Here is a 15304-nt window from a genome sequence, read left to right on the forward strand (position 1 = left end):
TAGATAATGCAAAAGTTGCATTAAGTAGCTCTGAATTAAGTAACATGGATTTTGCTTGCAGTTTAACACGTTTTATGGGGAAAGCTCCCTCTAAAACACACAAAAAAATAACAAATCACCTGATTGGTTCAGGAGCATAAATCTTAATAATCATGCAGTTTACACTACAGCTTCAGGTCTACACCACTGTTTACATTATCTCAAGGCAGAACATGTAGTATCTCTTTCACATCTTAATCATTATGTCCCGTTCAGAGTTTGGATAAGAGAAATATGAGAACACAGAGGGTGGATCGAGACGAACCACAGAGCTCTCTGTCCTACATGAAAACATGTGCGTACTTTCACACACAGACACACACACACAGTATGTACTGTATCAAGGTTTTGGGAGACAATGATTCAGAAGGAAAGGCGATACTGCAGAACATCCTGCTTTTCAATCGGCCTGCTGTGTACTCAACTGAAGAGACAAAGAGGGAGCGAGAGAAAGGAGTCAAAGAGAGAAGAAAAGAAGAAAAGCCTGCATTCAGGTGAAAGTATTAAGTAAGCACACCTGGCGAGTTAAACACTGGAGCCGTGGGGGTGTTACATACGACTGTCTCAGCCAGTAAGGTGTTATAAGGGTTGTTAGTGCCTTGTGGTCGAAGAAGAGGATTTGTTAGTAGATAATTCCCGGTCATTCCTGGAGTGGCAAGACAGAAGAGGAGCAGATAAGTTTGGCGTTATGTGGTTGAAAGTTTCATGGAGGAGAGAAATGAAGGCAGTTTTCAGCAAGTTTGTCTTTTGAGGCGTGTGGTGTTTGAAACTAGGATGTTTTGAAGTTGAGAATGAAGGATACAGTTTGAGAGGCAACCAGGGAGAAGCAACAAACCAGCTACTTCTGCGTGTGCCAAAAATATTCAACTGTTGCAGGCCGTCGTCACATTTAACAAATTTAGGTAGCAGGTTTGTCAACTCTCAAGTTAATTTGTTATGCGTGTTGCACATCGTTCATAACCCGCTCATTTATAATCCTTAACATACAATATTCAATTTTCAACCCTGTGAGCTCATTATTACATCCTGTCACCAGCGCTTTTCCTAAGTCATATTTACTTATTGTTTTGAGCAAATATCATTTTTCAAAAATGCATCTGCATCTCTGTCACTGGGTAAATGTTTTATTGTTTTAACCAAAATCTCTCCTATGACAAAGAGCAGAATCCTTCCAAGTTTTGGTATCAAAATCTTTATTTAGACTCAGATTTGGCCATTTCCATCCAAACCTCATCTTCCTTTAAGTCCCCCCCCATTGCGGTGTGTTTTAAGGATCTGAGGTATTTCCACTGCCATTTATCACCTGTGTTAAATGCCATCTGTCATGTTGGGAAGTCTCCAGGGATGTTCTTAATGACAGGGAAGTGCTTCCAGGAGATAGAGGCCTCCTTTAGTGCACTGACTCTACGGGGTAACTAGGCTACACCCCGGAGTGATCAATATCCAACCTTTACATTAACATCTCCAGGAAATGGTACTGTGGGAAAAAAAGAAGCCCTATTCCATATTACTACTGATGTATCGGCGAGTCAAAATGTGCTTCAAAGCCCTCGGTGTAATGTTTTACGTTGTGGGAAGTGAAAAAAAGAAAGAGGAGGCAAAAAGCAGCAGCGACAGGAGTCAGAGGAGGGTAGAGGAGGGAGTGAAGTTAAACTACCTCGGTGTAAACCCTCTCTTCCCTCGCATGCTTGGAAAGCCATTTCAGAGGCAGCGGAAAACCTAACAACACACTAAGCACTCCAGGTCAGCCAGAGTTGAACATCATCTTCTCATCATCATATTTGTGCTCAAGATAAATAATAAATGACAGTTTTTTTTCCCTCCCTCCCTCATAAATCCCCCTGTAAAGTAACAGAGGTCACCTTACATGCCAGGCAACAAATGGCCTCTCTCTGCATGTTAAGATTTTCCTAAAATAAAATTTGTTTCCCCACCCACGTTTTTAGTTTTGTCTATGTTTCCCCTGAGCTTGGGTATGAACTTTGGACAACCAGCACTTAAATACAAAAACGTTCTTCTAGCTTTGCCCCAATTTGAGAGTGACGTTACTGGCCAGAATGACAGCGCACAGTATTTGAGGACAGATTTTTGTAATCCTTCACTGGCAGAACAGAGAAACTAAAGGCCGAGATCTTTTTTTCCCTCTTTTCTTTTTTCTTTTTTTTTTTTAACCGTACTGCTCTGTCTTTTCAAGCTGAAAGCATTTGAAGGCAAGGGATCGTCTATGGTGGTGTGAGATCATTGGAACTTGGAGGAGGTATTTTTAGCTGGGATGATGAAATGTGTGCATAGGTGTGCATGTGGAGAGAAATGAGGTGTGAACTGACCTTGGTTAAGGGTGGAGGTGCTGTTGATGTCACCTGAGATAAAGGAGGACTCAGATTGCTTTCTTACGGTGTCATTCCACATTCTCCTGATACGACTCTGTCAGGTCAACAAGGGACAGTCATTAGGCCTTTAAACAAGCCCGCTCACCTTTCAGATCAACTTTCATTTATTGTCTATGTACATCCTACTGACTTTATCACTCCTCACATGCCTACTTGTACGCAGTGAAGCAAAGACAATACTAATGCTCCCTTTCTCTGTATGTGTCTTTCAAAACTAATTTTGCATCAACTTTTGAATGACTTCAGCTCCAGTCACGAGTACCTTGAATAAGGCTGGAGGTTAAGGGATGTTTCTCTATAAGCACAGTACATCTGGAGGTATTATCTAAAAAGGCCTATTAGCCTTTAACAAGAAAGGGACAAAGCAAATATGTTTTTTTGTTCAGCTTTCCCCACAGTAAAATGTGCTTGCAATGCTCTTGAAACAGCGCAGTACTATTTCCCATGCACATGACGTTAGTGAGAAAAAAGATAAAAGCAAGTGCTAAAGGGGGCAGAACAGAAGAAAGGTACTCATGCAGTACAGCAGATGCTGCTTGTAAAATGTGGCATAATGTTTGTGTCTCTTGATCTACCTCTGAAGCTAAAATGCATGATGTGCATTTCCTTCTTTTTTTTTGGTGCAACCTACATTCTTGTGATAAAAGTACATTCTCATGAGCAAAAAACTTCACAACAATGTAAATGAGCTGTACAATGAGTGTGTGTGTGTGTAGGAAACACTGTGTCCTTCTTTGTTTTGACACTCGGTGAGTCTTTGACTGTATGAAGCTGCTGGTCTACCTGAGTACCAGAGGAGTAGCGTGCGCTGGTCCGTGTGGTGGAAGTCTTTGCAGAACCGTGGGAGCTCTCGGTTGGCAGCCCTCCGCAGCAGTAGGTGTGGCGGAAGCACTTGCTGTACTCTTTGCGGACCTACGCGAGCAAACAGCCGAGTGTTTACATACATTATTGACTTTACATATGACTTAGCCAAGATCTTGCAGCAGGCAGTGTTTGTTCTTTATATCAGCGTGTGGTGCTCTGTGAATTCCGCATGCTGGTGCAAAGGTCTGTTCAAATTCAGGAGCGATTGTGAGCACTGTGGACGACAGGAAACTTACTTTTTTCTGGAGAAGGCAGTGGAAGATGAAGATAAACATTCCTTGGAAGGTGTTGAATATGGTGAAGAGGTACGCCATGACGATCGAGGCCTCGTTGATGAAGAAGAGGCCGAAGGACCACGTGAGACCCAGCAGACACAGCAAAGCGAAGGCACCCATGACCCAGGATCTGAAGGACGGCAAAGAAAACAAAAAACAAACACAAGAAGAGGACAAACCCAGCATGAGAGGAATTTAGGGATCTGAGAGGATGATGAGTGGGATTTGCAATCACCATGAAATACTAGGAAAAAAGCTGTAAAACCAGGTGAGAGGAAAACGATAAAATGACAAACAACACCTATGCCATCCTCACAAACTGCCCCCCACCCCTCTATCCACACACTCTCAGCGCAAACTCGAAAACACACAAGAAGGAAGCAAAATCTTGATCTGGTTTTCTGTAAATAACTTTTCATATGTTAGAACATTCAGAACAGCAGAATCAGAAAGCACAGTGTGTTTAAAAATGAGGCATTTTTCACTATCATATACTAAATGTTTATCTAGTGAGTGTGTTATCAGAACTGGAGAACGAGGCAGATGTGGAAAGAGTTCAAGGAAAAAAAGGAGATTCCCTGCCTCGTGTGTGAAGGTCCTGCGGAGCCTTCAGACACCAGCAGCGGTCACAGTTCAGCGCTCAAACACACAACAACAACAACACTGGATTTCAAGATGACGGACACGGTGAAAGTGAACAGTCACAAGGACAGTGGATGAGTGGCTTTCGAAGCTGCAGTTTGGGAGGGGATGAACCGGCGAAGGAGAGAAAAAGAAAGAAAGAAAAGGATAGAAGAGAAGAAGAAAGGAGGAGAGAGAAGAAACTACAAGCTGAAGAGGAGACTTCTGGGCAACATGTCCTTACTTGATAAACTGTTTATTATCTTCATAGCTAGAGAGCATGATAAGCAGGAAGAGAGAAACACAATTAGATCAGAGCGCATTACAGTGTGGGTTAGTCGGCATTTGAGTAAGATATCTTCAACTTTGATCCAAGGGAAATCACGAGAGGCAATGAAATTAAGGGCCTAACAAGAACTGAGAGTTGTATGTTTTGCTGTTGGTGATTCAATTAAAAAACTGTGTGTAAAACATTTGGTCAGAGCACATTGTCTGTGGTTGCATTTATGCTACTGTATGTGTGGGTGATGTTGTGTGGGTAAAACTATCTGAGGTGTACAGTAAAAGCTTACCCAGGCAAATCTGTATTATAGTAGCCGTCACATACACGATAATTACTGGTGTGGAGCGCAGAACAGAGAGAGGAGGAGAATGACAGAAGAAGAGAAAGGAGAGGGAGTGTGTTAACTTTGCCTTTGCATGCAACATGCAATGACACTGAAAGAAACAGCTATTAATACACAATGTATTTCTGCAGTGTAAACAAGCTTAAGAGAAATAATTTCTAGCATCCAAGTACAAATGCACACCAATCTGAGCGTCACCACGTTCGGCAAATGTGTTCAGTTGTGGTTTCCTTGACAAGGGAGTAGTCCATCTTAAATAAACCAAAAAAGTCTAAATAAGCCCTTTCCTGACTGTTCTTCCTGATTGCAGTTTTACCACAGTGCTGTAACGTTGCACACATTCATTAAGGAAAAATGAAAAATAACAAACACTGGATGAAAATAGCAACCCTGCTGCTCCTACGCAAAGAGTGTTGGAAGTTGAAATACGTAATATGATGGTGCAAACTAACATGGGGACTGTGCTACCACGAGGAACAAAACCATATAATCCCCAAATGGAAGAGGCCCTGAAATTCAGCCTGCAGTTAACAGCAATAAATATTGTTTTCACAGAAGTGCAAAAAAAACAAACAATTAGTGCTTCAGAAAACATTGCTTTTCTTCCCAAAGCAAAACACATCATAAATGTTGAGGCGACTCAGAGAGCCTCGACTAGAAGGGGATCAATGGGGTGGGGTGGTGGTCGGGTGGTGGCGGTTGTATAAGGAAGGAATTTTTTTCTTTCTCTGGGATTAGATGCTGGGATCTATAAAAAAAAAAGGTTTGACATGTTCCAACGGCAAACACACATGGTAGCTGTTACACTGTACCCCGCCCTAGCAGAGCTAACAGTGCTGCAGCCTTAGAGTGATGTGTGTCATGCCAGTGCAATTCTGCGGCTAGTGGCTTGGAGCACAACAACAAAGGACGAAAAAGACGACTCACAAAAGTCTGCGTAGTCATGATGACAGCCAAGTCATACCAGACGTCTCAGTGAAAAACTGTGTAACATTTGAATTCTCCAGAGTCAAAATAATGAACTCCTCTGGTAAATGTTCCATCTTATCTGGATAATTTCAAAAAAGGATTGAAAAAATATATATAAATATATATTCTTATATCCTAATGTCACTTGCTAGTCCAGTACTGAAATTTGGCTTGGAGGAGAGGGAGGTAATGCATTTTCCCATGAAACATTATTAAGTAAAAAAAAAAATCATTACCTCAAGAGTAAAAGAGCCTTAGTTTTCCTGGGGGTAGTGGCAGAATAGCACGAGTGTTATATTGCTGATAAGCAGGAGAATGCGGGGGTTCAGTATTTGACCCTTTACTTACTTTATATTCTCCAGTCGGCTAGAGTCTGGTTTCAGGGTGGTGGAGTGCTTCACCATTTTGTACATTGTGATGACCAGGAAGATGAGATTGAGCTGTCAAAACAGAGTAATGGCAGTGTTAATACATGAAGATGTATGACTCAGGATACAGCAGACAGAGAGAGAGAGAGGAAAAAAAGAAGCTGTTAATTTGTCTGTAAGTATTAAAAGAGGAGAGCCTTCAAATCTCTGCATGTCCACAGACTAATCCAATAAACATCTATCCTTCCAGCCGGACTCAGACGGGCCGACTGGCGCCAAATTTAGTGTCATTCTATATCAATAAGAGCATGGAAATGCATTAAAATCCATCACAGTAAGAAAGAAAGAAAGAAAGACAGACACAGCCACACAGCAGCAGCAGTCTGGCAACGTCAGAGGGGAATGAAAAGTAGCAGGAGAAATAAGAGACCCTCTTGTTTTACAAAACAACTGCATATCATTTTATGCACATAGTGAAATATTATAAGGCATAACCAGCTGCAAAAGGCTTGAGGGAACATGGTATATTTTGTTCGATTCTTGCGTGTGGACAGAGAGAGAGAGAGAGAGAGAGAGAGGGGGGTGGGGGGGTGGGGTGGCGTTTGCTTGCTTGTTTTAATGTATTAAATCTTAAGGGAGCCAGTGGCACATATCAAGTCGAGACAAGGATACTATGTGCTGTGTTTCTGAGCACATTTATTCGGCACCTTAAAAATCAATACCGTGATTTAGAGACACAAAGGCTGGATGGACCAGCAAGGAGCCGCTCCAAATAATTTACTTCAAAAACATTTATTCTGGGGCAAACTAGTCCCTGACACAGCATGTACACGCACTCGCAGCAGAGGAACCAGACTGTGTTTGTACTGCAAGCCTGGCATGTATAAATAATGTCAAGGAATATCTAAGAAAGAAAAATTGAAATGTGTGTCTCCAATAGTGCATATCCAAGGATCAGAGAACAACAAAGATACAGCAGACAAATATATGTAAGCTTATATGTAAGCTGCTGTATGTGAGTGACAAACAATCCAACGTACAACTAAACACATTTGAAATGACTACCTTTCTTCCAAATGAGCTTTATAAACAACGGATTTCAGTGTTATCGTGTTATCTTTAGAACGGCAAAGCTTTGGCAAGACAAAAAGGGGAGGCACTGCCGGCATGAGGGCATGAAATAAATGTATGACCTTTGTGAGCTGGACTCAGACCACGGCCATTCACTCTTGAACAGAAATTCTCCGTGTTCCGGCGCACACTGCTATCAAAAGACTGCCTGTGATCAATACATCACCCCTCCACATGCAATCAACTCATGGAGCCGCTCACAATAACCCGGGCAGTAAAAGAGAGGGACGACTGGGAAAAAAAGAGAGAAAAAAATCCTGAATCGTGAACCTTCTTTTATATCACAGACGGCACTGAAACTATGTTTTGTTTCACAGCTATCAGCCATTATTTCTATCAGCCGCCTGCATGAGTCAGACGGGGGGGTGGGGTGGGGCAGGAGGGCGAGGACTTTTGAAAAACCCTTTCACACAGCCTGGAGTGGTGACATGGATCCAATGAGACAGAGGAGAGGGACACAGTACTTTAAAGTAACCTAGCAGCACGGCACATGTTCCTACCCCCACCAACATGCTTTCGCAGCCCTTCCTTGGGGGGATCCCCTTTGCTAGAGCGGAGCTGCCTTGCCTCCATCCTTCACTCTGTCTCTGAATCATCACTGCAAGCCATGCAGAAGCACCTCGCCACACTGGGACTGAGGAGAAAGCTTTTTTCTGAAGTGGACTGTGTGTGTACACACTGAACTCCAAATGAACTGCTGGGGATAAAATATTAAAGGTGCAGATGGAGCTGTCCAGATGATAAGAACTGCTTGCGACGTGTCATGATCCAAGAGGCCTTGTGTTGAAGCTATCTCAAGCATACTAATGGCTCCCCCCACCACTCATTACTTCCATGTCCCCCTTTCATGGAGCTAATACCCCCTGTGCCCAGAGACGGGGCAAGCTCTGCCTGATCTAAATGCCTTCCACCAGCTTTTGTTTTCAGTTAGTATTTAGAGACGGTTTCAGCCAGAAGTAAAAATGAAGTAAAATAAAAAAACAGAAAAGGCAAGAAAAGAGGGAGAAGGAACAAAAAGGATGACAAAAAAGCACGACCACCCTAGGTCAAAACCAATGTTACTTGGCAAAAATGTGGTTTGGGTGGCGGGTGGGGATCCAGACATCAGCCAAAGCAGCACTGTTTTCTCTCCTTTTCTCTGGCTCATGTGCCTTTTCTCCTCCTCCCCCTCTCTCTCATTGACAAGGACAAAGCCAATTTGTAGAGAAACCAGGGTCACGGATGGTGTAGACAAACCTTGCTCCTGTATGCTCCCCTGAGATGCCCCTTTCCACAGTACTTTGTCTTTTTGAGTCAATTGTTGCTCAGTATCAGAGGAGCAGTGTGCGATGCCAGAGCCAGTGCTGCGAAACCTCATTCCCGTCACACACTAGCTCTGCTACAATACATTAGCTCCTCACAGGGTCATGATTCTATCTCTCCGGTCATCACCACCGGGATCCCGATCATCATTTCCACTGCAGTCGCATTTTTCATGCAAATCATAATACAAGCAACAACGAGCGCCCAATTTAGGCAAAGGAGACGTATTCCTGTGTGGCTGACAGAGCATTTGCTGAGACGGGGAGAAATCTATGTTTGTTTTAATACGATGTTAGCTTTTCCTCAATTATAAGCTCACACATTCAAAGCGGGTGCTGAGACAAAAAAAAAAAAATCAGTGAAAACAAAAAAGAAGAAACAGGCATTTACTCAAAGACATTTCAGTCCGACACAGACCTTCGTCACGTCCTCTGTGCACTTCCTCCTCCATTTTTAAATGCTACATCGAGTTCCAATGTCTCTCTTTGAGGAAACTGTGCAATGCAGCCTTGTGAGCAGATTCGTCTTTTATTTATTCTGTTACCACACAGACAAAGTGCTGTGCTATATCTTTACTCTCCTAAAGCTCCTAGCGGGCTGCCAATGGTGTGCAGAGACCTGCTGGAATTTGACATGGGTGCCCCCTCTCTCTCAGTATATTTTCAGTGTCAGTTTGATGTTCAACAGAGGTCACTGCATCTGTAGATACAGTGCCAACCATTATGCTGGATAATGAACACAGTACTGAACAAATACCACCCGTCCTCCCTGCACAGCTGCAAGACAAGTTTGCAGAGCTTCCTCATCCCTTGGTGTGCATGAGGGCAAAGCAATACCTGGTGTGGAGGATATATCTGAGGAATATCACCTGCTATATATTTTTTTTTCTTTTGCGCAGGGAGGTAAGACTCCCTAAGGTCTCATTCTTCTGAGCCTCTCTGATGGAGCGAGAGATAATAATGTCATGACCAGTAAATAATTGCATGCCTCAATGGGACATATGTCATCATGATATGCTATATGTCCTTCACCCTGACGGTCCTTGACCAAACAGAGAGGTGCCTTTGCATTTCTCCTTCTCCCCTATGCTGTCATCTGCTATTTACTAAAGGCAGACAAACACACAAGGAAGGCTGATGCAGAGGAGGAAACACAGAGCTATAAAATCTAACAGTGGCATCTTGCAGTTACAGTAACTGCAGTTACAGCAAAATGCACACATTGAGGCAATTTTTTACCTTTTTTTGTTCCTTTCTCATGAAAAGTGTAACTTGAAGGCCATTAGGTGAGATTTTGGGAGTGTATGCATGCGAGGTTAAAGTACACTATCAAATCCTGACCCTCATCACGTGGCGAGAGGCAGAGGGAACTCTGGCGCAAGCCTTTAGCGCAAAATTAACCTGTCATCACTGTGGAGCCAAAATCCGGCTGGCTTTTCCTTCAGTTCAACCATCTCACTTCCTTTATCTCCCCCCTTCATCTCTTTCATCTCAGCGTCTCAGTCCCCTTCCTCACTCTGTCAGTCTCAGTATTCAAAGGAAAGTAAAAACAGCTTACCATGATGATAAAGGTGACAGGTCCTATAAAACTCCATATGAAATGATTGTCCACACTTAGCCAGCACCTATGACAAAAGAAACAGAAGCTTCAGTTTGGGGGCAACACACATAACAAAAACTATAGCCTTGTCTTAATGCTCCTGCAGAATGTTAAAAGGAAGAATGGTTACTTGGGCTGATGACACTAATTGTGTAATTTCTAGTCAATATTTAACTTGGGACTTCAGTCGCTCCTTTCACAGGTGGAACATTAATACAGTTGTACTAAACAGAGGGAAGACCCCGAGTAGCCCCTCTTGATCGCTGGGTCTTGGCTGAGGTGCGGCCATTAATCTACGTAAAAGGCTTTTTCTGCACAGTGCTCTTCTCTTTAAGAGAGCATTTACAAACAAGAGGTCACAGGAGGGTCTTTAAGCAGACAGGCATTAATGTAGCTGCGGCCCCCCTGAAACCACAGTGTTGAGTCTGTCAGCCACTTTCAAATGACATAAAAAATTGAACAGCTGCCCATCCCTGGCAAAAGGAGCTCAAATGTTTTGGTGTAGTCTCCAGGGATGCACATAAGGCGCTGGCAGAAATGATGAGTAGATTTTCTTTTCAAAAGCTGCCACATACAGACACAGCAGGTAAGCCCACACAGTGTAGCATCCAGCGTGTCTGCTCTGCATTTCCAAAGGATTTGTTCAGAAAGCTGCACTTACGCTTTCTTGGTCCCGTAGCTCCTGTAGTCGATAGCTGCGGAGACACCGACCACGATGGCAGGGAAGAGGTAACCAGACACGTAGTAGTACTTTTTCCGGGAGTATTCGCTCTCAAAGACCTCCACAAGCATGAGGTACAGCTGGACCCCCTCAAGACACATCCAGGAGAAGGAAGCCAGGAAGAAGAAGTGGAGGATCCCCGCAATGATGGCGCATCCAATCTGAGTTAGAACAGTAATCGACAATCAGAAAGGAAAAACAAGACTAAACAATCTGATCACAGTTTCCATAAAATGGGGATTTTTTAGATTAACTTGTGGTACAAAAATGATTTGTACATGACAAGAGGGATCTCCATAGCACTTTCTTTATTGAAAATTGTATATCATACACCCCGTCTTTTATTAAAACCCACTGAAAAGACGACATTCGGTGCTGCTGCCTCCCCCATTCAGTGGAACACATATCAGTGAGACTGATGAAAAAAGGTGATGAATATTCATTCACCACATGGGCTCTGACTATGCACAGGTTTAACTTTCCATCAGGACGGTAGAAATTTAAATGCCATCCGTATTGTAAGGTTAGAGTTAGTAGATTTAATCATCCGGCTCAGCATTTGAAGCTTTGATTCCCAGCTGTATGCAGCACAAAAACGTTTTTGTGCTTATAGAGATTGGAGGGGAAATGTAAGTGAAAAAAAAGTGAAAAGATGGTATGGATGCAGGCTCAGCCATAGCAACTGTGGCTTTAAGTGAAAGAGGAGAAAAGACCTGTCAAGTGGAAGACATGGCCCCTTAGTAATCTATATTAATGGCGCTGTCCCACTCATGTCATGTCAGGGACAAGCAGAGAAGGTTACAAACAAACAATGCTTAAAGTCTCATCCATTTCACTCTGAAAGGGTCTTTTGTTTTGTTTTGGGTGGTGAGAGGAGATAAAGTGAGGGGGAATGAATCAAAACCAAATCAATAGGGTGCAATTGTTCCGGCTTACCCTGGGTTCCGTCATATCGATACCAATTAGGAATATTAACTCTGCGATGAAGAGATTGATGCACAGGTTCTTGTGGATGGTGTTGCGATCGCTCTGCAGGCCCCGGAAGAAGCAGAAGGTGAAGATGCTGATGGTGAGGCAGACGAGGGACACCACGATCCCAACGCGGGTGATGACCGTCAGAAGCAGCTTATGCACTGTGTCGTTAATCTGGAAGAAATGAAAGGTAAATTAATAAAAAAACATGTTTGTGAAAACAAAAGAAGCTAACATGCTTTTCTTTCAGCTCTGTGAGGAAACATTTTATGTCTCAAATCATGAGACTTAATTAGAAGCACTAAACTTATTTTATATATCATATTAAATGAGTGAAAGTAATATTACAGGTACCTTAAAACTACAACTTGATATCTATATATCTGAGGGGCCACAAGATGCTTAAAGGGGTAAAAAAACATCTTTTTCTTACACAAAATTATGTTTATTTTACTCTGACTTTTTTCTTGAAATTTGATACATTTAAAAATACTTCAAATGAAGCAAAAACAGTTTGGTTGAACTTATACTAAAGCTATTACCTGCGATGGAGGGTCACAAATAGACATTGCTACAGAACGTCACTTTAAGTCTTTACATTTTGATAAAATGTACACACTTTCTGCAGGAACATTTTGTAACAGTAGGCTTTGGAAGGGACAAACAGAGTTTTACAAAATTAAACAGCTAATGAAGAAAGCAGTAGAGGGGCTGCAACAGCAGTATACGCAAGTTTTCTCTCCGAACCTCGCTGTGATTACTGTAATCAGGTAAGATGGGCTGTTTAAACCTAGAAACAAGAATGCCTGAGGTTTTGCTTATGAAATAAAAAAGGCTTAAATACTACAGGTGAGTTTGAAAGAAAAGCCAGTTAGGGGTGGATATGAAAAACGAACGTAACGTACTGAGATTTCACGGTGCGCCATGAGGATGGCAAAGTTGGTGAGATGGCTGCAGGAGCAGGTGGTGTGTGTTTTATTGGAGTCCAAGAGTTTGCAGCCTTGGGTGGACCAGTAGCCCATCATACTCCTCTCAGAGTAATTCCAGAAGGAGCAATTGGAGTTGAAGTAGTGCTCCATCTGCAGATAACAAGAGATATGGTTAAGTGTCCAAATAATTGACTGCCTGAAATTGAAGCACATGTAGAACACAGAGGCCATTTACCCCCTACTCATACAAAGTATTTTTTCCGCACTGATATGGATGAGGATTTTTCACTTCACAGCTCTTATGAAGCAATTCATATGTTGTATCTCATTTGGCACATGCTTGCCAACTCAACCGAAGCATAGTTGGGTGGATGAGGCCTTAATAACAGAGAGGCATAATTGTTTGACGGCATGTCTTTGGAATTGCACAATTTCTCTGATAAAGAATGGAGTCCCGCATGGCCCTCTGGGAACTCTGGTGACAACTTTAAAAGACGAAAGATAATTGGTGCTCCAGTAATTTCATCCTAGATTGTACGGCTAATCTAGGAGTTAATTTCCCCCACTATAAAAGAAAATGGGTATCATTTATATCCCAATGTTGATTAAAGAATTAGTTTTCATTAAGAATTCACTTAGGTTCTAAAGACTGCTTTAATTTGATGTTCAATGACTTAAATAAACTGCCGACTGACCTAGCCAGACATTTACAATTCAAATTGCAGATCTCTGTCTACTCTGGATGTTCCCTCCTGGTGTTTTTTAATTTGACCTCTCCATTCATTCCAGCGGGGACACTCACATCAATGTGCTCCAGGGTGAAAATCACTGGGTCATTAATGAATACGCGGCTGGACTCTTTGTTGATTGAGGCAGCGATGATGTCGGAGTTGACGGCCACCGACACGTTGCGGCCGTAAGCCTCGTTGGCCATCTTGATGGTGGCGTTTTCTGCGCTGAGGAACTGGCCCAGATTTTTGTAGAGCACAAAAACCAGCTTGGCGACTCCTGTAGAGCGAAAAGACATAGACAGACATCAGCGGAGGAGAAAAAAAAATCAGGATTCAAGAAGATATTTAAACACTCCATCTTGTTGCAATGTTATTCAATTTAAATATTCAACAAAGGAACTGCAATTTTGATCAAAATCGCAGGGCTCAGGGTCTTTGAGACAAAAGCCTTTGTTGTGCTCCTACACTAATACAGACTTTGCCTTTTCACAGAAACAAGAACAGGAGCAAAAGTCAAACACACATGCATGCATTTACCAGTTTCTCACACAACGCACTTAATTTCTCTTAGAGAACGCAGAACTAGGTTAACCAAGTTTCTCTGTCTTTTCTTTTTTTTGGTACATTTAAGAGAGCTCACCGTTCCGACTGTTGAGCTTGACAGTGTTGGCCGACAGCTGGATTGAGATACCGCCCTTGCTGGATTGTGGGAATTTAAAATCCTGGACCTGGCCATCCGTGCTGAGTACATACACATCAAGGACTGCCACGTGCAGAAAGGCAGAGGATGGGTTAGGGAGGAAAGATGAAAGGACAAGAGAATGAGATATTGGTCATTTCAGACTGTTTGACTTAGACCCAAGGGCATTAAAACGAAACAGTGGAGAATACTGATGCCAAAGCTTTCTTCCTGACATTTCTACACAAGCTGAAATGTTGGCACAGACCAAAGGACGTATCAACGACTGAAATACTAAATCTTTGTGACACTGAGCTACATCATAAAAACGTCAATCACAAAGTGATCATTTCAGCCCAGCGAGGCTCTTAATAATATGAATAAAACAACACTGCAGAGAGAAAAAAACAGCGAAGGGGAAGCCTTCCTTATACGGTCTAACAGCAGAAGAAAATGAGAGAAGGAGGAGGAGGCTGTGGATAAACTATGTACGTTTTCTGACTCCACAGCAGGCTAATGTTCACATTAATGTATAGAGTTACAAGGTCTAGACGCATACATTTATAAAGTAAGTGTGCGCAATCAGAGAATCCAGTCTATTTAATTGTCTGATATTCATCACTTTGTCAGTAAGCGACTCGTTAAACCTAATATGCGTTGTTTTTCTGTTCCCCCGAGGTTTAAAGCCTTATTATGAAAACAAAGTCCCTTTTTTATGTGGCGGCCTTGTTTTCCCATCACAAGAGTTACTCTCTCAATGAATTGAAAGAAATCAAATTAACTGAGCTCGCATCAATCGAGAGCGCTTGTCATTCGCTCACCACAAACTCTTGTTTTACTTACTTATGTTGTCTGCAGGAACTTTGACGATGGCGGGCTCCATGAGGTTGTCGGCGAGAACAAAGGCCCCCTCCTCCAAAGTGTCTAGTAACATGGTGGCTGCGTGCGTTTGCTCCGTGCTGTTCATGTCTTGCCAGGACTTCAGGGCCTCTGGTCGCAGAAGGTTATCTACCGTGTCCACAATGGCCTGCGTCGCACCAGACAAACAAACAAACAAACAAATACACACACAAACAAAAACAAATATA

General features: G+C 42.6%; 1 protein-coding gene across 1 annotated transcript in view; it reads right to left on the minus strand.

The window, feature by feature from the left end:
- Positions 1 to 15304, minus strand: part of adgrl2a (adhesion G protein-coupled receptor L2a) — a 72583-nt gene that overhangs the window by 4692 nt on the left and 52587 nt on the right. The window contains exons 10-21 of the mRNA XM_070908621.1: positions 15060 to 15243; positions 14178 to 14300; positions 13603 to 13814; positions 12783 to 12956; positions 11842 to 12051; positions 10846 to 11066; positions 10143 to 10209; positions 6133 to 6224; positions 3530 to 3698; positions 3213 to 3341; positions 2367 to 2463; positions 557 to 685 (exon numbers count right to left, since the gene is read on the minus strand). Of these exons, the coding sequence (XP_070764722.1) occupies positions 557 to 685; positions 2367 to 2463; positions 3213 to 3341; positions 3530 to 3698; positions 6133 to 6224; positions 10143 to 10209; positions 10846 to 11066; positions 11842 to 12051; positions 12783 to 12956; positions 13603 to 13814; positions 14178 to 14300; positions 15060 to 15243 (1807 nt within the window). The remainder of the gene's footprint in view (positions 1 to 556; positions 686 to 2366; positions 2464 to 3212; positions 3342 to 3529; positions 3699 to 6132; positions 6225 to 10142; positions 10210 to 10845; positions 11067 to 11841; positions 12052 to 12782; positions 12957 to 13602; positions 13815 to 14177; positions 14301 to 15059; positions 15244 to 15304) is intronic.

Source organism: Enoplosus armatus, chromosome 7 (genome assembly GCF_043641665.1).
Source record: "Enoplosus armatus isolate fEnoArm2 chromosome 7, fEnoArm2.hap1, whole genome shotgun sequence".
NCBI classification, from domain to species: Eukaryota; Metazoa; Chordata; class Actinopteri; order Centrarchiformes; family Enoplosidae; genus Enoplosus; species Enoplosus armatus.